General features: G+C 42.5%; 4 protein-coding genes across 12 annotated transcripts; 2 read left to right on the top strand and 2 right to left on the bottom strand.

Annotated features, from left to right (window-relative positions):
- Window positions 1–712: 712 nt before the first annotated feature.
- On the bottom strand, window positions 713–7,458 carry LOC117427597 (cell division control protein 45 homolog). The gene is made up of 19 exons (XM_058994208.1): window positions 7,271–7,458; window positions 6,667–6,726; window positions 6,283–6,375; window positions 6,040–6,177; window positions 5,708–5,863; window positions 4,982–5,040; window positions 4,839–4,887; window positions 4,634–4,695; window positions 4,385–4,435; window positions 4,159–4,278; window positions 3,695–3,826; window positions 3,380–3,478; window positions 3,129–3,290; window positions 2,480–2,618; window positions 2,066–2,149; window positions 1,826–1,944; window positions 1,477–1,553; window positions 1,081–1,147; window positions 713–901 (listed from the first exon to the last, which is right to left on the bottom strand). Exons 1-18 carry the CDS (start codon window positions 7,319–7,321, stop codon window positions 1,083–1,085), a joined length of 1,716 nt encoding a protein of 571 aa, XP_058850191.1. The 5' UTR covers window positions 7,322–7,458; the 3' UTR covers window positions 713–901; window positions 1,081–1,082.
- Window positions 7,459–7,689: 231 nt separating this feature from the next.
- LOC131699010 (ubiquitin recognition factor in ER-associated degradation protein 1) lies at window positions 7,690–17,284 on the top strand. Its single transcript, XM_058994207.1, has 12 exons — window positions 7,690–7,841; window positions 8,438–8,570; window positions 8,949–8,981; window positions 9,203–9,324; window positions 9,462–9,592; window positions 9,835–9,907; window positions 10,116–10,184; window positions 10,289–10,357; window positions 10,576–10,626; window positions 10,900–10,988; window positions 11,253–11,334; window positions 16,683–17,284. The coding sequence occupies exons 1-12, from the start codon at window positions 7,839–7,841 to the stop codon at window positions 16,755–16,757; spliced, it is 930 nt and encodes a 309-aa protein (XP_058850190.1). The 5' UTR covers window positions 7,690–7,838; the 3' UTR covers window positions 16,758–17,284.
- A 900-nt stretch (window positions 17,285–18,184) lies between these two features.
- LOC117963101 (UPF0545 protein C22orf39 homolog) lies at window positions 18,185–20,462 on the top strand. Of its 5 annotated transcripts, XR_009307990.1 has the most exons (5): window positions 18,185–18,272; window positions 19,244–19,411; window positions 19,862–20,211; window positions 20,257–20,315; window positions 20,360–20,462. XR_009307990.1 is itself a non-coding variant. In XM_034901707.2 (3 exons), the coding sequence occupies exons 1-3, from the start codon at window positions 18,210–18,212 to the stop codon at window positions 19,991–19,993; spliced, it is 363 nt and encodes a 120-aa protein (XP_034757598.2). In that variant the 5' UTR covers window positions 18,185–18,209; the 3' UTR covers window positions 19,994–20,462. The 5 variants fall into 5 exon arrangements, 1 of the variants encoding a protein (XP_034757598.2); XR_009307991.1 differs by lacking the exon at window positions 20,257–20,315 and having other exon boundaries at window positions 20,413–20,462; XR_004660623.2 differs by having other exon boundaries at window positions 20,257–20,462.
- Window positions 20,463–20,610: 148 nt separating this feature from the next.
- On the bottom strand, window positions 20,611–23,320 carry LOC117427897 (large ribosomal subunit protein mL40-like). Of its 5 annotated transcripts, XM_058994203.1 has the most exons (6): window positions 23,233–23,295; window positions 23,062–23,120; window positions 22,649–22,756; window positions 21,916–21,999; window positions 21,365–21,520; window positions 20,611–21,019 (listed from the first exon to the last, which is right to left on the bottom strand). In XM_058994203.1, the coding sequence occupies exons 2-6, from the start codon at window positions 23,115–23,117 to the stop codon at window positions 20,710–20,712; spliced, it is 714 nt and encodes a 237-aa protein (XP_058850186.1). In that variant the 5' UTR covers window positions 23,118–23,120; window positions 23,233–23,295; the 3' UTR covers window positions 20,611–20,709. The 5 variants fall into 5 exon arrangements, with proteins under 5 accessions (XP_058850186.1, XP_058850187.1, XP_058850188.1 ...); XM_058994204.1 differs by lacking the exon at window positions 23,062–23,120 and having other exon boundaries at window positions 23,233–23,314; XM_058994205.1 differs by lacking the exon at window positions 22,649–22,756.
- Window positions 23,321–23,372: the final 52 nt, after the last annotated feature.

Below are 23,372 nucleotides of genomic sequence, written 5' to 3'. Positions count from 1 at the left end.
ACGTCTGCCGTGTTCTGTGAGTTGAGGGTTCGAGACACCTCAGTATTACAGAAATCCTAGATTAAATTAAAGGTGATAAAGTATTAAGGTAAATGGAAATAAACAAACATGAAAAAAAACAAACATGAAAAAAAACACCACCTTTCATAATTAGTTTTTGCTGAATAACTTCTTCATTGTATAGAAAACAGATGGGAGGAAAGCTCACAGCCCACAGCACAATAGGCAGCTATAACCATTCATTCGTGGCAATAAAATTACAACTAAAAAAAGAACCTCAATTGTTTTAACGTTACAGCAATTCAAACTACTGTTGCAGCTAGAATTAAAGTTATACTATAAAAAGGACTATTTATAAAATACACCTTTAAAATGATGGGTCAGTGACTGTAGGACTTCTGTGGGTTTATTCCTTGGGGGGGGGGGGGGTTGGTATGAAACCTTTAAAACAGACAGATACAGCTTTTAATGATATATTCCTTCCTCTCATTAAAAACAATAAAAACAGGAGTGGTATTTAGAGCAGTTTAAAAGGCTCATGTAGTTCCTTTTTCAAAAGTACCCAAAGTACCCAGATAACGGGATGCTTGCTTCTCAAGGTTTCCAAAGTGGAGGGCAGGGTCTCTGGTTTTAAACACTTCAAAAAGGAGAACACGTGCAAGATGGCAAAAAGGACATTTTCTCAGAGTTTCAATGAAGGCTAGCCACACAATTAACGGCACAGCATTTTATTTAAAAATGTGTAAAACAACGACGTTTGCTACATCAATTGAATATTTACATACAATATAAAAATCTATTAAAAACAGCATAATACAAAGAAGAAACTAGACATGAGTTTTACACATTACATGGAGAAAACATTTAAGCAGCAGACAGGACACACAAAAAAGTTTCAGACCTAAAAAACAAAACAAAAAAAAGTGAATATTTACTGTAGATATCAACTTTACTGTAAACTGCAGTTCTTTAAATATATTTAAGGCTGGCAATCTAAAAACAGAGTATGGTTAGGATATCCATGAACGAGGGAAGGCAGTGGCTCAGACATCATCTTTCTGATAACTTGAGTATGTTTACCTTCACGACAGGAGTGTAATAAGAGCGTCCAGAAACTTGCTTCTGTCTTCAGTCTTAAGCTCAATAACTGAAACACAATTAGAGTTATGTGTAAGACTTATACCCATCTATGCTATTCTACTGTAAATAAGCAAAGAACAAAACAAACCCACGTGCTTAACAGCTACACCCGTTTCAAGAATAAACTAAGCACACAAATACAAAAAACACCCAAAATTCTGTATACTGTTGCATGCAATGCCGTAGACTTCAAAAGTGAAAATGTCGACAGACTATTTGTAGAAGTATGCTGCCACCTAGCGGCAAAATCAGATCAGTTTACAAAACTACTAAAATGCCAGGTTTAAAGTTATTTTCCTCCTATGTAACTCTCAAATAAAAATGCAAAACACTTACTAGATGTGTCAAAGTGGTCATGCAGCGTCCTGGAGCTGGTACTTTCAGCTGCTTTCTCAAACGCCCTTCCAAAGAAACTAACACACACAAAAGAAATGCTTGTGTTAATGTTTGATTAAACAAAGAAGTGTCTTAATATGAACCAGTACGAGCACAATGAAATGCATGCCCGTCACTTGGAGGACTTGGAGGGTCTCTAGTAAGAAAGCCCCTAACTGTGGATCAGTCTCACACACACACACAGAGTTGTCCAGATAAGCGCTTCACCGACAGTATGTTTCAACACAGCCTTGCTGATGTACATGAGGGATTATCCCAGCTAACGGAGAGATATTTTGAGAGCACGCACTTCTTTTTGTCCGAGCTCTCCGCCTCTGGTGGAATTCCCAGCACGATCACAGTGCCCTTCTCCACATCCATGGGGGCCGCCATTATCAAAGGCAGCAGCCTGCAACGCTTGTTCTTCGTCTAGAAGACATCAAGACATTAAACTGCGTCACTTACAAACATTTTTAAATTTTCCTTTCTGCAGGGAAGAGCTCAAGACCCTCTCCGCCACCCCCCCTGTATTGGGTGGAAGCATACTTACTGAACGAACAAATGCCTTTAGCAGGTATTTACTGAGAATGCTTAAGGACATTGGCTTGGAAAACAGCTTCACGTCTGGAGTGCCCTGCAAAGAAAAAAAAAAAAAAAAAAAGCAATTAACACCCGGTGGTGGGGAGGAGTGATGAACCACAAACTGCTTCAAATACAAAAAAAAACACAAAACAACCCACTGATGCAAAGAAAAAGAAACAAGACGACTAATTAAAAACGGGAGGGTCGGACACTAAAGGAGGCAACATTCAATCAGAATGCTTCCAAGTAACATAAATACAGTGACCAATTAACACAAGACAGGATTGCTTTGCATGCACCTTTATGAACACAATTAAAAGACCGTGCCCAATGCACACCGAACGATTTCAGGACCCTCGCAATATAAAGTGTCTATTCTGACCTCCATCAGGTAGCAGTAGAGGAAGGGCCCCTGGGAGAGGATCTGGTTCGTACAGATGCAGCTGGCTATGGTCTGCTGAACAGAAATAAGCTTTTTCTTGGCCAGTTTGATCCCATGGTGCAGCTTCTCCAGGTTGCTTCTGCATTACAAGATACGATATGCAGTGTATTACAGGAACAATTTGCAAAAAATGAACAGAGTTTATGGGACAGATTTATTAAGCTTTTTTACAATATTAAAAAAAGTATAAGCAGCTATTAATTTACTTTACTAGATTACAGATATGTAGTTTATTAGTTAGCATATTTAGACCTAAGCAGAATCTGTCCCTGTGTGTGTTTTAACTATCAGAAATGCTGATTACCATTTCAAATAAAGCCACCATATACAGAGAGGCAAGTCACAAAATGTGACTAAATTGTTCCAACAAAATTCAGAACATGCAAAAAAAAAAAAAAAAAATTGAAATACAAAAGACTTTTCTTTTAACAAGGCATTTTAAAAAAAGTGCAAATTTCCCTTTAATAATTAAACAGCCCAAAAGACTAATTTAATTGCTGTAATTAATCTAGTTTCCCACAAATCCAGTTCAGAATGCAGACTTCCATAAATAACACAAAGACCTTGAGTTAATGAAGCGTGGGAGTACCTGGACAGGCTGTCTAAAGCCTTAATAAAGTTATCGGTTCCACTCTCATCCTTCTCAATGTTTTCAAGAAGGGCTGCTGCAGCATGGACCACGTCACTGGCAAGGAATTTATTCTTAAAGCCAAAATGAACACTGAATGTCTGTATTCGGATATCTTTCATTCTGGGAGAGAGAACAAAAATATATAGGATTTATAAAATTTGCTCAAAACAAATAATATAAAATGCAACCAATATACAAAAGCAAAGTACCCGTATTTATTTGAAGATTCTTCAATGACTTCCCGGAGATTGTCCTTTATGGAGAGGTCCATAGAGTTGAATTTCTGTCTCACTTGTTTCAGTGGAAGGCTGAAACCCAGAAGTGCCAACAAAATAAAAGGGAGTTCATGCAAGAATGAATTACACAAACAAACCCACTGCAGTCCAGACAATCCGAAACTGAAAACCTGCATTTCAAATACCAGCAGCTCACAGGTCGACCAGAGAATACATAACGGCAATGCCTGAATGTCAGGCTCAGCATTAATAAAAAATCATTTTAGAAATCTCATTCAGGTCACATACCCCATATCAGCAAGGAACTCCTGCAGCTTCTTCTGTCCATGAATAGACCAGAGCTTAAAATGTGACGATGTGTAACAAGAGTTGCAGATACTCTCGTAGAGGGACCAGTGCTGGTACAGGGCCAGGTGCAGGCTGGGAGACACAGTGAAGGATGTCTACTGATAGTGAAAATGAGCAATGAAATACTACTTTACAGGGAGTACAGGGCATGGCTTTCCAGAGACCCCGCCTCCATACCAGGTGCAGCTAATCAATCTCCATGAAAAACTAGCACAGTTTTCCCTCACTTTAAAACAAGCTAGCTGTATCTGGGGTTGGGTTTTTTGAAAATTCATCTGCTTCCAACAGGGAGTCCAGAGAGAACTCAAGAGTAGGATAAACACGGTATACATTTGTAACGCTATGCTGCGTCACTGGGTAGATTTTTAGACAGGGTTCTCCCTTTCTAACCATGGAAAGGATACTCGTACTCAAACGAGATTCTCATGCAGTCGATGGAGAGCGAGTTCTCTTCGTCCTCGTTGCGATGGTTGTGTCGGGAAACGTGGCGTTGCAGCGTGCCCACGTCTGTGACGTATTTCATGCTGCGAAATGCAAGAAAACTTTGCGTCAGTGTTTTGTTTAAAAAAAAAAAAAAAAAGTCAAGTGATGTTTGACACTATAAATCATATGGGAAAGTAGTGTCCTTACTGTGTGATTTTGTCTTGAACCCACTGGTCTGTTAAACCAACAATTGACCACCTGTCAGACAGAGAGAGAGAGAGAGAGAGAGAGAGAGAGAGAGAGAGAGGAAAACAAATCTTGTGCATTAGCTTGTCATTGCATTTTTGTAACTATAAATCATAGGAAAAAGTCAATTAAAAAACATTTAAGTGTTAAAGTACAGACTGAGATTGTATTTGACATTTATGTAACACTGGCAGTATTTAGCAAACTTACCAAAGCATGTCTTTGGAGTCCTTGGACATAACCCAGGCCAGCTCAAACATTACTAGTGCAGACTAGAAGAGAAAAAAAGATAACTTCAACAAAACAAACCTGACATTTAAGGCTGAATTAATCCGATCCTTGGGAACTTCAAATACCAAATTACAGGACGTAGAAGCAGTTCTAGAAGCGCAGAACGTTCATGCTTAGCACTTACAGAGGTTCCATGGTATTCATACTGCTCGTAGTCAAACAAGATTTCTCTTCTGTAAAAGAGAACAGGGAGGTTAACAGGCTGCTGTAACAAACCATCCACTGTAAACATGCGGTGCAACAAGATACTGTACATCGCGCTCTTACCTCCGAGCTTCCCAGTCCCGCTTCTCCCTTCGTCTTTCTATTCTTCTCTCCACAGCACCCTATTGAAATAAAAAGTTCAGTATTGTCCCTTTAAGCCTTCAATCATTTTATCAAGCCTTTCATAACTGGGAAATATCCCAAACCACATGCAGCTTTTTTTTTTTTTGTCTGAAGCGTTGACATCTTATCCATTTATCATACTTACTACTCGTTCTTAATGGAATTCACTCTTACAAAGAAATATTTAACTGCAACTGCTCTCAAACAATTACTGTATTTTTTATTTTCTCTCATTTGAATTCTTATTCCTGATTTTAATGTATTTTATAACTGCTCTTATCTGTAATGTGATACTTTAACAACTTTAAGTCACCCTGGAGAAGGGTGTCTGCTAAAATAAACAAACAAAACATCATCTTCATCATCATCATCATCATCATCATCATCATGATGGATAAACAGGCTCTGTGAAGTGCAACAGGTCTAAACTAGGATTTAAGGTATTATAGTACCATCATTTATCTTCAATTAAGTATAATTAATTATAGAAATGCAATATATCTTGATGGGGTGTCCAGTCCAATACCATCCTGGGTCATGGAAACTTCAGATATTCTTGCAGCTTGGACACCCAAGATTGAAACAGACTCACAGCTGGCTGCCGCCTCACAACACGACCACACTTCCGCATGTTTGAAATGGTTGCGTCATACAGGATTAACTTGCCTCATCAAACCGCCTTCGTTTACCAGAGGGCTCAGAGCCACCCTCGCTCTCGTTTCCAGAGTCATCCCCATCCTCACCCTCCTCTTCATCATCTCTGAAGATATCGTCATAGGAAGGAATGCCGAGATCATCATCCTGCTTTATGAGCAGCTTGATCTAGGAAGAGATGGGAAAGCATGCTTAAATAAAAACACTATGCCTGAATAGAAGAACCCATCAGGGTTTATGTGGAAAATATACAAAAAAAAAAGAACACAAGTCTTAATCTAAAGCACACAGTTTCAAATGTAACACCACCGGGTTTGGTATTTAGGAGTGGCACGCAGCTGTACCTGTGTATCATTGTAGACATTGACAACATCAATAGGCCTGTGCGTGTCACAGATAAAGAACACAGAGTCCTCGTCCGGCTGAAGGGTCTCCAGCAGGTCAATGTTAGCACCGCAGTTAATCAGAACGAAGTACCGGAACTGCAAGTGTAACACAAGAAAAAAAAAAAAAAAACAAGTGTGTATTATGGTCAACTTGACAATACACTGTATAAACAAAACAGACTGCCCATAACCGACCCCTACCTGCTCCTTGTGCTCCAGAAATGCAGTTTCCAGTTCCTGCCAGCCCGTCACAGGAACCAGTGTGTATTGGACATGGTCACAATGGAACAGCGCCTAGCCAGTGAGAGGAACACTTTAACAATGCTTTGAGTGCACACGTGTTAATGGCAAAGGGAATACACAGATTACACCAATGTGTGTATGTATGTATGTGTAATTCATTATATATCTTCTAAAACAAGTGAGGCAGTTCAATTAGTTCCTTGATTGCATATGAATCCCATAACCTGCGATGGCACAATTCATGTCTACAGTAGCTTGTAGAATGTCTTAATTGATTATTATTTTTTTGGACAAGTTTCAAGGGAAAATCAAGAGCGGTCATGGTATGCTTGTTTTGTTTACCTGGAGTATTTTGCAGGCACACAGGGCATCTACATCCGCGGAAACAAGAAGTGCCACCCTCTGAAAACAAACACAACGACACGCACTTAACATGAACCGATGTAGTCATGTACACTAGCGCACTAAAAATAGAAGATACTGAAGTCTAGGCAAGAGCTTTCACGCGTCATAGCAAGGCCTACGACTGACACACACACACACACACACACACACACACACACACACACACACACACACATTATATATATATATATATATATATATATATATATATATATATATATATATATATATATATATATATATAAAACTCCGGCCATTTCAAACAGCTTTTCATGTAGGATTCATTACAGCCCCGACTCGAGCACAGGAAAATTAAACAGCATCACCATTCGCCTCTCCAATAAGGTCGTACCACTGAAGTCTAGCTTGTATATCTAGCCCCAATCGTACTGTTAGAACAAAAAAACACCTCACGATAAAATTCATATTTAAAGTTTGTCATATTCACAGACACAAATTCGCATTCAATTTCTAGGACTCTTACGAGTTTGGTGTAAATGCAGACAAAACGACTCTCTCTTTCTGCTTGCTACTCGCTTACCTGGTTTACAATAACGTCATAAAACTCCTTTCGGATATCGGACACAAACATTTCAAAACGCTTTCTTACAAAGATTATACTAGAAATGTGTCTGTATAATCGTTTTTAAAACAAATGTAACTCGTACACACAAAGTCCGGACATCAAACACGGGCGCCAAATTGTTCTGTCCACCCTTGTTTTCAATTGGCTAGTTAGGCAACCCAATAGCCAATAACCAACAGCCTATCTTCAAATCCTTCCTGTCATTGGTGATTTAAAGCAGATAGACTTTGAACCAATAGAAAGCGTTTTCGCTTAAAAAAATTGTAAAAATGAAAACAAAGCCATGCACCAATCAAAGTTTAGAAAACGAGAACGCCATTGTGTGATTGGGCAGAATTGAAACAAACTGTCTTGTGATTGGACAGCGACGCTAAAAAGATCATTTCCCTGTGAGGCAAGCTACTTCCTGCTGACTGCAGCGGACAGCGTGGTAGATGTTTTGAGAAAGCGGAGCAGTATTGCGTAGTAACAATAACCAAGCCATTATTGTAACCTAGAACGAAGTAGAAAACGATTCGGCAATATGGTAAGTAGTGTGGCGCACTGGCATTCTGGCATCGGTAGTAATTAAAGGCGTGTTCGTGTATCATAGCAGAGGTACAAAGATGCACCGTCACTGTGAAAACAAAACAGAGTGGAAAAAACAACCAAAAAACAGCTGATTTCTACTCTGCCCGGTGGAAGCGGCCGCTGTACTTCAACGTGTAGTGTGACTGTGTTTTTATAACTCTGGGCCAGTGGGTGCCTGTTTATAAAATGTAAATAATGGTTGTAATACAGACTATAGGATGCCATGTAGTTCGTCCCTGTCTGATGCCTACTGGTAGGGTTTATAATGGCACTAAGTTACTAAGGCAGCTGATGCCGCTGCTGCCAGTAGCCGAATAAAACATTTTGTTAATGTAACCACCCGTTTCACTTTCTCTAAACTCAAAGTCAATACAACGCAAGCACGTCTCTTTTATTTCTTCCGTAAAACCCGACGACTTGCATGTCCATTAAGAAAGAAAAGCGGTGGCCTTGATACCCTGCTTGTTTACAGATCGATCACGGTTACTTTTTTTTTTTTTGTATTTTGTTATCCGTTGTTTTCTTTTGTTTTTACATTTCTTTCTTTTCCAGTTTTCCTTCAATATGTTTGACCACCCGATTCCTCGGGCTTTCCAGAATCGCTTCTCCACGCAGTACCGCTGCTACTCCGTGTCTATGCTTGCGGGACCCAATGACCGCTCGGACGTGGACAAAGGTGGAAAGAGTAAGGGAATGAGGATGGACTTGCTTGAGGATGTATACTAATCATATACCCCGGCCCTAGTATCCAGCATGTATACGCCCGCCGCATCTGCCTTGACTTACTCTGATTTTTGCAGAGCTCTTGGAGTTAGCCCGTTTCCCCATTCTTCAATAGTATTATTAATCTGCAGGATCCGGTGATAAAACAGCCTTCTTAGCAAGCTTAATTTAAAGCATACTGTTGTAATCAGTACCTATCCTGTATACTAGTAATATAAGTAAAATAACAAAAGAGTCCATTTGTAACTAATCGAAGTGTTTTGTAAGCATGCATGAGATTATTGGTAGTTCAATGTATCTGTTTGTGCTTGCATTCACATTTTTGTTGTGTTTATTTCAGTCATTATGCCCCCATCTGCCCTGGACCAGCTTAGTAAGTACCAGAGTTTTTATATCCTTTACATTCAGATTAATTACACGTGTCATATTACAAATATGAGTGATGACTGTATGTTGCATAATAACTACAGATGATGTTGAATGCTGTACCAGGTCATTATTATTAGTATTATTATTTATGTATATATCTTTTTTTTTTTTTTTTTTACCAATTTGAATTCTAAAAACACTGATTATATTTTCCCCTCCCCTTAGGTCGACTTAATATCACGTATCCAATGCTGTTTAAGCTGACAAATAAAAATTCAGATCGCATGACACATTGTGGTGTGCTGGAGTTTGTTGCAGATGAGGGCATCTGTTATCTTCCACACTGGGTGAGTTCCCAGGTCATGTGCCTTATAGTAATGCACAGAGGTTTACTCATCAGCTTGTTCTAAAGCCTGTCTACAGTGTGACTGTTGTAAGCCATGTCTTTCCTCATTCTGTGCATGCTTTCTCTGTTTTTGCTCAGATGATGCAGAACCTGTTGTTGGAAGAGGGGGGTCTGGTGCAGGTGGAGAGTGTCAATCTCATGGTGGCTACATACTCCAAATTCCAGCCACAGAGTCCTGATTTCCTGGATATAACCAATCCCAAAGCAGTGTATCCTTTCTGTGAATGTTAGAGCTGTTCAGATATGCACGGAACGCATATCTTGAGCTTCACTTCATTAAAATCTGTAAACATCTCTATTACTTCATGAATCATTTTATTTGGATTCCTGCATATTCCTGTAAAATGTTTGTGACTCTACCATATATATATATATATATATATATATATATATATATATATATATATATATATTATTACTGCAACATTGTCCTTAACTAGCCTTTCTGCAGGTTAGAAAATGCTTTGAGAAATTTTGCATGCTTAACCACTGGTGATGTGGTTGCAATCAACTACAATGAAAAGGTAATTTGCTAATGAAAATGTATTTATAAAAGTGGGTGTGGAGTTTTATTGAGAAGACATTTAGAATAGGCAGTCGGCTGTTATTTTTTTTTAATTTTTAATTTTGTATGTTTTCAGTACTTGAAAATAAAATGTGAGTGCATTAGCGTTGCAGTTTCCTTCAGTTTGGAACACTTCACGTAACGTTAACCCTCTGTTCTCATTTCAGATCTATGAACTACGAGTAATGGAAACCAAACCAGACAAGGCTGTATCTATCATTGAATGTGACATGAATGTGAGTCTTCACACTTATCGGATACACTTGTTATAATACATGAAAAAAAACCCAACAGTACACTAGTAAGGGGTAGTATTTTCATGATCATCTTCTTCTTGTAGGTGGATTTCGATGCCCCATTGGGGTACAAAGAGCCAGAGAGAAGACCACAACAGCGCGAGGAGCCCACCGTATGTCAACCTGGTTTAGTTTTGAGGTTGAAACTCCAGCCACTATAATGTTAAAAGTCAGATACCCCTCATAAGAGAGAAATGACTTGCATGTTCTGAAAGTGCAGTTTCACGTTGCAGCTGTACGTAATGGCAGTGATACAGTAACATCACTGTGATGTGTTCATTTAAATCCCTGTATGTATGCTTCTGACATGCCACGTTGTTTTTCTTTGTAGGAAGAAGAGGCTGATCCAAGCAGCTACGGTGAGATGGATTTAGGATTCAGAGTAAGTGAACTGAAACGTCATGTTGTGAGCTGGAAAAATAACCAATGAAACCAAACAAATACTTGAATATGACAGAGCGCTTCTGTGTGCTAGTGCATTTTATTGGTAAGTACCATACTATCCTAGAGGCCTCTGCATTCGACTGGCTTTTAGTGACACAACTCAAGGATAGCCATTTAAATGTTGTTAACTGGCACAAAGTGGGAAAACCTACAGAAGTGGATTCCGTATTAAAGTGAAAAGAAAGAAGTGTTGTCTTTGCATGTTTTGTAGGCATTCGCTTGCTCAGGAAACCGACTTGATGGGAAGACGAAAGGAATTGAGCCCAGCCCAGTGCCCATTGATCCAAGCGACATTAAGAGGTTTGAGGAAACTCCTTTACTGATCCAGAAATGAATGATACTGATTGTTGGGTGCTTTCTCTATTGGAAGTCCTGGGTAAATGTGGGTTTGGCAATGGCTGCACTGTACAGCACTCCTACCAAAGTGTTAATGTCACACCATCACCTGGTTCATTGCATCACTGGTAGTGTGCTGGAAATGGAAATGAATAAGCATGGGTTTACTAATCCAGTCAAAGCTGATCTGCCAATGCAATAACCGAGGTGCTATTTTGTCATTGCCAGAGGGATCCCTAACTATGACTACAAAGTTGGAAGGATCACATTCATCAGAAATTCACGACCACAGCCAAAGAAAGTGGATGATGTAAGATTGTAATTTTTTATTATTATTATTATATTTTAATGTATTAAATTGTTCAAATGAATGAAAAGGGGACAGATCTATAATTCCAACAAGTAAAATGCAATTTTACAGACTTAGGAAAATGTATATCATTTAATGAATAAGGACTTCAATATTAAAACAAAATTGAATTATTTAAAGCTGCAATCTTTTTTGAAAGAAATGCTGCTTTATGACTTTGGAACAGATTACACGCCTAGCGCCAGACTACCTTCATAAATATATCTGTTGCTGTTCACTTCTCCGCTCTGTTTCGGTGTCGTTGCTGCTGTTCACTTCTCCGCTCTGTTTCGGTGTCGTTGTTGCTGTTCACTTCTCCGCTCTGTTTCGGTGTCGTTGTTGCTGTTCACTTCTCCGCTCTGTTTCGGTGTCGTTGTTGCTGTTCACTTCTCCGCTCTGTTTCGGTGTCGTTGTTGCTGTTCACTTCTCCGCTCTGTTTCGGTGTCGTTGTTGCTGTTCACTTCTCCGCTCTGTTTCGGTGTCGTTGTTGCTGTTCACTTCTCCGCTCTGTTTCGGTGTCGTTGCTGCTGTTCACTTCTCCGCTCTGTTTCGGTGTCGTTGTTGCTGTTCACTTCTCCGCTCTGTTTCGGTGTCGTTGCTGCTGTTCACTTCTCCGCTCTGTTTCGGTGTCGTTGCTGCTGTTCACTTCTCCGCTCTGTTTCAGTCGTTGTTGCTGTTCACTTCTCCGCTCTGTTTCAGTCGTTGCTGCTGTTCACTTCTCCGCTCTGTTTCGGTGTCGTTGTTGCTGTTCACTTCTCCGCTCTGTTTCAGTCGTCGTTGTTGCTGTTCACTTCTCCGCTCTGTTTCGGTGTCGTTGCTGCTGTTCACTTCTCCGCTCTGTTTCGGTGTCGTTGTTGCTGTTCACTTCTCCGCTCTGTTTCGGTGTCGTTGTTGCTGTTCACTTCTCCGCTCTGTTTCGGTGTCGTTGCTGCTGTTCACTTCTCCGCTCTGTTTCGGTGTCGTTGTTGCTGTTCACTTCTCCGCTCTGTTTCAGTCGTTGTTGCTGTTCACTTCTCCGCTCTGTTTCGGTGTCGTTGCTGCTGTTCACTTCTCCGCTCTGTTTCGGTGTCGTTGCTGCTGTTCACTTCTCCGCTCTGTTTCGGTGTCGTTGCTGCTGTTCACTTCTCCGCTCTGTTTCGGTGTCGTTGCTGCTGTTCACTTCTCCGCTCTGTTTCGGTGTCGTTGTTGCTGTTCACTTCTCCGCTCTGTTTCGGTGTCGTTGTTGCTGTTCACTTCTCCGCTCTGTTTCGGTGTCGTTGTTGCTGTTCACTTCTCCGCTCTGTTTCTGTCGTTGTTGCTGTTCACTTCTCCGCTCTGTTTCGGTGTCGTTGCTGCTGTTCACTTCTCCGCTCTGTTTCGGTGTCGTTGTTGCTGTTCACTTCTCCGCTCTGTTTCGGTGTCGTTGTTGCTGTTCACTTCTCCGCTCTGTTTCGGTGTCGTTGTTGCTGTTCACTTCTCCGCTCTGTTTCAGTCGTTGTTGCTGTTCACTTCTCCGCTCTGTTTTGGTGTCGTTGTTGCTGTTCACTTCTCCGCTCTGTTTCAGTCGTTGCTGCTGTTCACTTCTCCGCTCTGTTTCGGTGTCGTTGTTGCTGTTCACTTCTCCGCTCTGTTTCGGTGTCGTTGCTGCTGTTCACTTCTCCGCTCTGTTTCGGTGTCGTTGCTGCTGTTCACTTCTCCGCTCTGTTTCGGTGTCGTTGTTGCTGTTCACTTCTCCGCTCTGTTTCGGTGTCGTTGTTGCTGTTCACTTCTCCGCTCTGTTTCGGTGTCGTTGCTGCTGTTCACTTCTCCGCTCTGTTTCGGTGTCGTTGCTGCTGTTCACTTCTCTGCTCTGTTTCGGTGTCGTTGTTGCTGTTCACTTCTCCGCTCTGTTTCAGTCGTTGTTGCTGTTCACTTCTCTGCTCTGTTTCGGTGTCGTTGTTGCTGTTCACTTCTCCGCTCTGTTTCAGTCGTTGTTGCTGTTCACTTCTCCGCTCTGTTTCGGTGTCGTTGCTGCTGTTCACTTCTCCGCTCTGTTTCGGTGTCGTTGTTGCTGTTCACTTCTCCGCTCTGTTTCGGTGTCGTTGTTGCTGTTCACTTCTCCGCTCTGTTTCTGTCGTTGTTGCTGTTCACTTCTCCGCTCTGTTTCGGTGTCGTTGCTGCTGTTCACTTCTCCGCTCTGTTTCGGTGTCGTTGTTGCTGTTCACTTCTCCGCTCTGTTTCGGTGTCGTTGTTGCTGTTCACTTCTCCGCTCTGTTTCAGTCGTTGTTGCTGTTCACTTCTCCGCTCTGTTTCGGTGTCGTTGCTGCTGTTCACTTCTCCGCTCTGTTTCGGTGTCGTTGTTGCTGTTCACTTCTCCGCTCTGTTTCGGTGTCGTTGTTGCTGTTCACTTCTCCGCTCTGTTTCGGTGTCGTTGTTGCTGTTCACTTCTCCGCTCTGTTTCGGTGTCGTTGCTGCTGTTCACTTCTCCGCTCTGTTTCGGTGTCGTTGTTGCTGTTCACTTCTCCGCTCTGTTTCGGTGTCGTTGCTGCTGTTCACTTCTCCGCTCTGTTTCGGTGTCGTTGCTGCTGTTCACTTCTCCGCTCTGTTTCGGTGTCGTTGTTGCTGTTCACTTCTCCGCTCTGTTTCGGTGTCGTTGTTGCTGTTCACTTCTCCGCTCTGTTTCGGTGTCGTTGTTGCTGTTCACTTCTCCGCTCTGTTTCGGTGTCGTTGTTGCTGTTCACTTCTCCGCTCTGTTTCAGTCGTTGTTGCTGTTCACTTCTCCGCTCTGTTTCGGTGTCGTTGTTGCTGTTCACTTCTCCGCTCTGTTTCGGTGTCGTTGTTGCTGTTCACTTCTCCGCTCTGTTTCGGTGTCGTTGTTGCTGTTCACTTCTCCGCTCTGTTTCGGTGTCGTTGCTGCTGTTCACTTCTCCGCTCTGTTTCAGTCGTTGTTGCTGTTCACTTCTCCGCTCTGTTTCAGTCGTTGCTGCTGTTCACTTCTCCGCTCTGTTTCAGTCGTTGCTGCTGTTCACTTCTCCGCTCTGTTTCGGTGTCGTTGCTGCTGTTCACTTCTCCGCTCTGTTTCAGTCGTTGTTGCTGTTCACTTCTCCGCTCTGTTTCGGTGTCGTTGTTGCTGTTCACTTCTCCGCTCTGTTTCGGTGTCGTTGCTGCTGTTCACTTCTCCGCTCTGTTTCGGTGTCGTTGCTGCTGTTCACTTCTCCGCTCTGTTTCGGTGTCGTTGCTGCTGTTCACTTCTCCGCTCTGTTTCGGTGTCGTTGTTGCTGTTCACTTCTCCGCTCTGTTTCGGTGTCGTTGTTGCTGTTCACTTCTCCGCTCTGTTTCGGTGTCGTTGTTGCTGTTCACTTCTCCGCTCTGTTTCGGTGTCGTTGTTGCTGTTCACTTCTCCGCTCTGTTTCGGTGTCGTTGTTGCTGTTCACTTCTCCGCTCTGTTTCAGTCGTTGCTGCTGTTCACTTCTCCGCTCTGTTTCGGTGTCGTTGTTGCTGTTCACTTCTCCGCTCTGTTTCGGTGTCGTTGTTGCTGTTCACTTCTCCGCTCTGTTTCGGTGTCGTTGTTGCTGTTCACTTCTCCGCTCTGTTTCAGTCGTTGTTGCTGTTCACTTCTCCGCTCTGTTTCGGTGTCGTTGTTGCTGTTCACTTCTCCGCTCTGTTTCAGTCGTTGTTGCTGTTCACTTCTCCGCTCTGTTTCGGTGTCGTTGCTGCTGTTCACTTCTCCGCTCTGTTTCGGTGTCGTTGTTGCTGTTCACTTCTCCGCTCTGTTTCGGTGTCGTTGTTGCTGTTCACTTCTCCGCTCTGTTTCGGTGTCGTTGTTGCTGTTCACTTCTCCGCTCTGTTTCGGTGTCGTTGTTGCTGTTCACTTCTCCGCTCTGTTTCAGTCGTTGTTGCTGTTCACTTCTCCGCTCTGTTTCAGTCGTTGCTGCTGTTCACTTCTCCGCTCTGTTTCGGTGTCGTTGCTGCTGTTCACTTCTCCTCTCTGTTTCAGTCGTTGCTGCTGTTCACTTCTCCGCTCTGTTTCGGTGTCGTTGGTGCTGTTCACTTCTCCGCTCTGTTTCGGTGTCGTTGTTGCTGTTCACTTCTCCGCTCTGTTTCAGTCGTTGCTGCTGTTCACTTCTCCGCTCTGTTTCGGTGTCGTTGTTGCTGTTCACTTCTCCGCTCTGTTTCGGTGTCGTTGTTGCTGTTCACTTCTCCGCTCTGTTTCGGTGTCGTTGTTGCTGTTCACTTCTCCGCTCTGTTTCGGTGTCGTTGTTGCTGTTCACTTCTCCGCTCTGTTTCGGTGTCGTTGTTGCTGTTCACTTCTCCGCTCTGTTTCGGTGTCGTTGTTGCTGTTCACTTCTCCGCTCTGTTTCGGTGTCGTTGTTGCTGTTCACTTCTCCGCTCTGTTTCGGTGTCGTTGTTGCTGTTCACTTCTCCGCTCTGTTTCTGTCGTTGTTGCTGTTCACTTCTCCGCTCTGTTTCTGTCGTTGTTGCTGTTCACTTCTCCGCTCTGTTTCAGTCGTTGTTGCTGTTCACTTCTCCGCTCTGTTTCGGTGTCGTTGCTGCTGTTCACTTCTCCGCTCTGTTTCGGTGTCGTTGCTGCTGTTCACTTCTCCGCTCTGTTTCGGTGTCGTTGCTGCTGTTCACTTCTCCGCTCTGTTTCAGTCGTTGTTGCTGTTCACTTCTCCGCTCTGTTTCGGTGTCGTTGTTGCTGTTCACTTCTCCGCTCTGTTTCGGTGTCGTTGTTGCTGTTCACTTCTCCGCTCTGTTTCGGTGTCGTTGTTGCTGTTCACTTCTCCGCTCTGTTTCAGTCGTTGTTGCTGTTCACTTCTCCGCTCTGTTTCGATGTCGTTGTTGCTGTTCACTTCTCCGCTCTGTTTCGGTGTCGTTGCTGCTGTTCACTTCTCCGCTCTGTTTCGGTGTCGTTGCTGCTGTTCACTTCTCCGCTCTGTTTCGGTGTCGTTGCTGCTGTTCACTTCTCTGCTCTGTTTCGGTGTCGTTGTTGCTGTTCACTTCTCTGCTTTGTTTCAGTCGTTGCTGCTGTTCACTTCTCCGCTCTGTTTCGGTGTCGTTGTTGCTGTTCACTTCTCCGCTCTGTTTCGGTATCGTTGTTGCTGTTCACTTCTCCGCTCTGTTTCGGTGTCGTTGTTGCTGTTCACTTCTCCGCTCTGTTTCGGTATCGTTGTTGCTGTTCACTTCTCCGCTCTGTTTCGGTGTCGTTGCTGCTGTTCACTTCTCCGCTCTGTTTCAGTCGTTGCTGCTGTTCACTTCTCTGCTCTGTTTCGGTGTCGTTGTTGCTGTTCACTTCTCCGCTCTGTTTCAGTCGTTGCTGCTGTTCACTTCTCCGCTCTGTTTCCTTGCAGGATGATGCTCTGAGCAGGTTCATCGCCTTTTCAGGGGAAGGACAATCACTGCGCAAGAAAGGAAGGAACCCTTAAGAGGAGGAGACAGCTGTGTGCTGAAGAAAGTGTAACTCGAGGCTTCCTGCTAATTTAAGTTATTGCTTGACTAGTAATAAAACATGAATATAATGCTGTGTTTAAAAATAAATAATAAAAAAACTGGAACTCGTTGCCTTTCTGGAGAAACTTTCTGCTGCATTATGTCTTGTCTAGCATATAATAGCATTCAGAACCGTGTAACGGACAGACATTTTAAGATATACTGTTAGCCATGTTAAAAACAGCTTTTACAGCCTGCTGGATCGGATCTGATGAATGAATGCAGTGCATGGAATCACACATGTTTGGAGTGGAGTTTTCACATGGTGACACCAATGTTTTGGCATTATTTTTGTATTTTGATAATAGTGTATGAAATGGCCTTTTACTGGATTTGAAGTTTAAGGAAAGAGGCTCTTATAAAATACATCTGGAAGAGTTTCATTTGAAAGGAATGTGAGTTTAAATTATATACAAGTTTAAAACAAAAGTATGTAGTACTTTTAATAAAGAGCAAAACGTCACCGCTACAGGTTCATTTGTGTGCCTTGAATGTTTTACGTGACCACCCCTTACGAGATTGCCTTTTATTATTTTGATATTGATATGATGTACAATGCCTGCAAAAATACAAAAGGAAACACGAATGCCTTCATGTTCAGAAGAAGCATTGAGTGTTGGTGCGCACTTACGAGATCCAAGGTAATGGTTATTTCAGAATATGGCCTGTTCATCCCCACCCGCCTTCACTGTTTGTAATTATAGTTTAGTATCAAACCTAATTTACAAAGAAACACTGCATCAAATAAAATCAATCTAAAACAAATACAACAGCACTTCCCAGATATTACAAAGATGCACGGCACATATTGAAACCTAATAACAAAATACTTGTTTTAAATTTTAAAAAAAAAAAAAAAAAACCTTCACTTCTTTGATAAGATATTATGGGTATGGATGTTTGCCCGCCATGGTCTCCTAATAACAGAACTATGTAGCTGCCATGGAAACGGGCAGTCTGGTGTTGGAGTGGGGCACAGGTAATTGACAGTATTCTTACAGAATCCACTGTACTGTACACACAAACAGCTATTAGAATGAACCGTACTGCAAGTACTTTATGTAGTAAAGGGTTACATGCAACTCTAGTTAATTTTCTTATAGGCTGCTTCTTTTGGTAACCATACGGTTTGGTCAGCATGCACCTTTTCAACACTTTGCAATATCACATTTCTGAAGGCTAATTTGCTCCCCATTGTTTTGGTCGGCAATACAATTCTACAAGGTTGAAAAAGACGTGCAGCTTAAAGGGGCGTGCGCTACAAATACTGCTGACGATTGGGTTACTTACCTTTCGATCTAACATGTTCCGTTTTCAATTGGTTGTTTCGGAAGGGCAGCAAGGGTTGATTCTTCGAGTCTGGCCTGCGTATTGGTTAATTTCTTGTAATGGGCGTGGCTGTGGCTGAAGGTGAACTACGTAGCATGGCTGGCACGGGAACTGCGTGGAGGGTGAGTGTTGTCAGAAATGTATAACCTTTAAGAAAGCTGAATGAAATGACACTTCATAAAGACGTCGCCTTTAATTATGCACCTGGCATTGTGCCATTGTAGACAACCCTTTAGCTGAAGCTAGAAATATATACCAGGGTGTTTTTAGTTTACACGCTGAGTGTATATCAAATACACAAATACAATATGGCAACTAAACCTACAGTATACCGTGCAGTTTAAAAAAGACGCTTTGAGAAATGCTGCTTTACGCTGAGCCGTTTAAGCGGTTACTGGTGTTGTGAACGGTTAGGTTTACCCGGTGTGTTACACATAGGGTGGCCAACTGGCCCCATAAATCCGGGACACTAACTCGCCTCTAAACCACAAATGAACCGATTTTAAATCTACAAGTAAATTGAGAGTGGATTGCGTGAGCGGCTTCAGTAAATGTGTTGAATTGCGGTGGCGATTCTATCGGGAGAGCATCATAACAGGTATTAAAATCGTACTGCAAACAGTATCTTATCAAAATAGTGCCGTTCTGCCGCTATAGGGAATTTGCACACTTCCGCACTCTCTCATTTAACCTGTGGGTTACGTTTCTATTTATTTAATACTTCTACCTGCGTTACACTGTCCCGGGCCAATCAGACAAACACAGCAAGTCAAAGAGCTGTCTGATTGATGGAAACGATGCTCACAGGAAGTAATTCCTGCCCGGACAGGTGTGCGCTTTGAGGAACTCGTTAGTGAAACAATTCAGTTCCTTTAGCGACAGCTCACGCAATCCACACTCACTTTACACGTGTAATATACAATCAGTTAACCTGACCTGTCTTAGTGCCCCGGAATTATAGGCAGAAGTTGGCAAGACTAGTTACACATACAACTTCCCCGGTTCGTTTTTTTTCTATTTTATAAAACTGCAGGAACGCTATATTGTGAGCAGATACGCATAGCGACTAGCATTCAGACGTTTCTCTTTCCAGCCTCCTCGGGCGTGCGACGATTACTGGAGCGAATACAAGCACTGCAAAAGCCTCCTGCATCGCTTTCACTGTTATTACACCCTGGGAGAGGCGCCCTCCTGTCAGCAATGGAAAGCAGACTATTACACCTGCAGAGACTGGGAGAAGCACCAGACCACTGAAGCTAAGGTGGGAGACCTTTTTCAAAGCAAGAATTCCCGAAATGTAAATTGAAAACAGAAAGACCTGGACTGAAACGCCAGTTTCTATGCAATCATCCACCAGACAGCTGGAGACACCTCACCAGAATGTAATCAACTTGAGCTGGAATGACCCCAACACAACAAACTATAAAGCACCACAAGTGTTTTAAAACAGTGTAATAATTGCAAATGTCACACACACACATACATGCACATACAGTGAAAAGTGCTTAATAGAATCACTGGTTAATTTAACTCTGACACGTAATGTAATTAGATCCAAAGCTATCGTTTTATTCAGCCAGCCGCTGTATGTGGTCAAAGACATGATCACGTGATGCTGAGTACCGATAAACAAGCTCGCTGGACCAGTGATTAAAGCCTTGCATGTTTTTATTTAAATAAGTCTCTTTTTTTTTTTTTTTTTTGACTGTAGGAAGCATTGCGTGGAAGTGAGCGTCAGAGGGTTGCGCAGCAGCAGAAGCACGCCCCTGTCTGGGAGCTGAGAAAGAAACCACCCGCTGACTGGCACCTGCCTCTCGACTACCGGAACCCAAAGGACTCGTGAGCAGCAACCGGAGGAGCAGGACTGGGGGGGCTCCGGGAATCTGATGAGCAATCTTTTTTTTTTTTTTTTTCTTTACATTTAATCCAAAATATAACAGAACATACTTGACCATCATTCGATGCTAATGCTACATTACCTTAAGGTTTACATTTGTTTAATTAATTTCAACGTCATCTGTAACTCTTATCTACATGCCTGTTCTAGAACTGGAACGGCAGGTTTTTTTTATTAGGGTTGTGCCTGTTCTAGAACTGGAATGGCAGATTTTTTTTATTAGGGTTGTGCCTGTTCTAGAACTGGAATGGCAGGGTTTTTTATTAGGGTTGTGCCTGTTCTAGAACTGGAATGGCAGGGTTTTTTATTAAGGTTCTCCAAGGACCTTAAGGGTGTTTTTGTGTAAAAGCGCTACATGTATGGAGAAATAAAATATACCCCAAATAATAATAATAAAAATATGCTAATAACTCTATCCAGTGTCGTCTAGATTGTTACATATTTGAGAAGATACAGAACATTGGGTTTTTTTCTTCTAGCCATGGTGGTGACAATTTTTGAGAGTACCTCTTAATGACATCACACAGTCAAGATACTACACAGCACGCCACACATGGCACATATTAAGAAACACACTAGCAGTTTTTTTTTATTATTATTTATCCAAAAAAAGCTTAACGTACAGTAGACACATGTATGCACAGAACCCTTCAGCCTCTTCTCTATTGCGTATGCACCTTGGTTATGTCATTGAATTTGCCTTCGGGTGCCTGATAGCCAGGTATTGGTGGGGTGTAGCAGGGTCCCTGGCTCTCGTATGGAAAGAGCCTTTGGTCTCGTTTGAGGGCTGCTTGATAAAGCTCTTCTGACTCCAGTCGCAGTTCCTCCAGCGCTTCCCTCTGAGCCTCCAGCGCGTCACTGATAGTCTTCATCTCCGCCTCGTGCTGCTCCTGCTTGTAGCGAGACCACGCCTTCATCAGCAGCGCCCTGCGCTCACTCTCCTCAAAGGACAGCCGGGGAGGCTCTCGTACCCTGCAACGCAAAAGAGACTTAACATCTCGTGCATTCAGCACATGTAACAGACCAAACAGATAATCCCGGTGACTGGTTTAACTGATCGGAACAACAAGTGGAGCAAGTTAGACCGATAATGAAACGGGTTCACTCTACATAAAGTGACATTCTGTGATTTTAACAGTGCAGTTCTACTGGCTGGTGCAGCGGGTGTAGACATGGACTGGAATGTTTCTCAGCGTGTTGCATGAATGGGAGGCACGGTCAGTAAACTGTAACTCATCAGTTCTGCAAGGTGCCGACGGTCTTTGCTGAGACTTCAGGAACGCTCCGTGGAGGAGCTCCCTGGCTCTGTAACGCTACCTTGTTTCGTCCAGGTATTTAGTCGGGGTTATGAAGTCCTCGATGGGGATCAGCTCTGGAGGAACCCTCTCCAGCTTCTTAAGCTTCTTCTTCAGACGGTCTCTCAACGCCACCTCCCTCTTGGGGTCCACCTTCTTCTTTTTCTTAGGCTCTGCTCTGTAAGGATATCAGCAACATTAACAGAATAGACAAGCAACACAGGCTCTTGTTACTGAATTCAAGCAAGTTATATTTATCATAGCATAGGACCTTTTTTCTTAATGTCAATACTGGGATACTGTCTTTTCATATCATATCTAACCAAGCTCGTCATCGCCCCCTCCCCAATTCTGATCATAACGCAAGAGGGGTATGCTTAAACGAAACGTGCTGTGGTTCAGAAACGAGGGGGGAGCACACATCAGTCCAGACTTTGCAGACTGTCACTGCGGTATATGTTCGTGTCTTCAAACGTACATTACTGCGGGTTGTAGGTCAGAACACAGGGTTCTGCAGTTCAGAAACGTGCATGGTGAACCATGCGAGTTTACGAAGGTATAAGACACATTTACCTCATAGGCAGAGACGTCCTGAGCCCCAGAATAGTTGTTTGCCAGTGGGTCTGCCGTGCCTGCAGGCTCAATACAGCCAGAGAGCTAGAAAAGAACGAGAGAGGAGGAATAATTAATATATAGTGTCGCTGCACAACAGCTCTATCAAATCATACATGAACATCAACACAGACTGAAAAACACAACCGCGGGACTATGCGAGACCACTACCTGAATATGTGTGTGGAGGAGGAGAATAATAATAATAATAATAATAATAATAATAATAATAATACAAACAGAAAGAAAAACGTTTAGGCGTTCGATCCGACTACAACAGGAAGATCAAGCGGTTCCTGGACAGTCAAAACTAAAACATGTTTACTTAGACAAGACCCTGTCTGTATACACAACACAGCCCCTTTCTCTGTTTATGGCAAATGATTAATAAATTAATTTATTACAATGAAGTACAAATAAACAAATACATGTTACAAACAGATAAATACGAAACATATAACTTACCACAATGTACTATTCTGTCTGGAAAATAACGTCAAGGTCTGAGACAGAACGCCAGACATTTTTTTAATTTTATTTCGATTCTTTTCTTGTTGCTATTCCACTGTTGCTAAGGTGAGACACCTTTAAAAATTTAAAGTCCTGCGATAAAACAACGACACCCCAATAACGCTATCCAGACTGTAACCCCAGCCTGTCCCCTCTGTCCCCTCCGTCCTCCCTCACTCTCTACCTGCAACCCGTCCCTCGTGCTCCACTCGACCTTCTCCGTCTGGTAACACTGAACGTCGACTGCGAGTTCCACCGTGTCCGTTGGCAGGTTTGCTGAGCAAAGTCGCCCCTATTATTGTTCAAATAATGTGTTAATTTACCATGTTATAATCAAACTAGATTTGAAGGGTTCAGATCATTTTAAAATGTTTATAAAACAAACGAAGTGTAAAGCAAACTGTCTTTCAAACAGTTATTCCATGATCTAGAATTCATATACTTGGTTGTTTATAAGCACCTTTAAAATAACCATACTTTTTTTTGTTTTAAATAATTAAACATGTCAAATAAAAATGACTTATAAATTGACGTTTTGCTTGTGTACCCCATGCGAAGCAGTTAAAGGATTGGAATTTTTTTAAAAAAAATAATCACCTCAATAGCTCAATAGTGTCCAGTTGAATAAAGCAGTTGCAATGCGTTTTTACCATACTCTAAGAAGCAATACAAACAAAAATAAAAAAATAAAAATACATTTTTGTAAGAACCCTCCGAGGAAGGTACCAGCAGGTGCATGCTTTGTTTGAAAACACACACGGGCCTGACCTCTTGGAGGGCATGTGTTTCCAGGGGAGCTTTAGGAAAGGTCGGGTACTTCCTGTGCTGCTGCTGCTGCTGCTCCTGCTGCAGGGAGCTGAAGAGGGATGCGAAGAGCGAGCGAGAGGAATGGAGCAGCTCTGAGGATC

The sequence above is a fragment of the Acipenser ruthenus genome, chromosome 21, assembly GCF_902713425.1.
Source record: "Acipenser ruthenus chromosome 21, fAciRut3.2 maternal haplotype, whole genome shotgun sequence".
Classification (NCBI taxonomy): Eukaryota; Metazoa; Chordata; class Actinopteri; order Acipenseriformes; family Acipenseridae; genus Acipenser; species Acipenser ruthenus.
The sequence above is the reverse complement of the archived record's forward strand: the minus strand, read 5'-3'. Positions and strand labels throughout refer to the sequence as shown.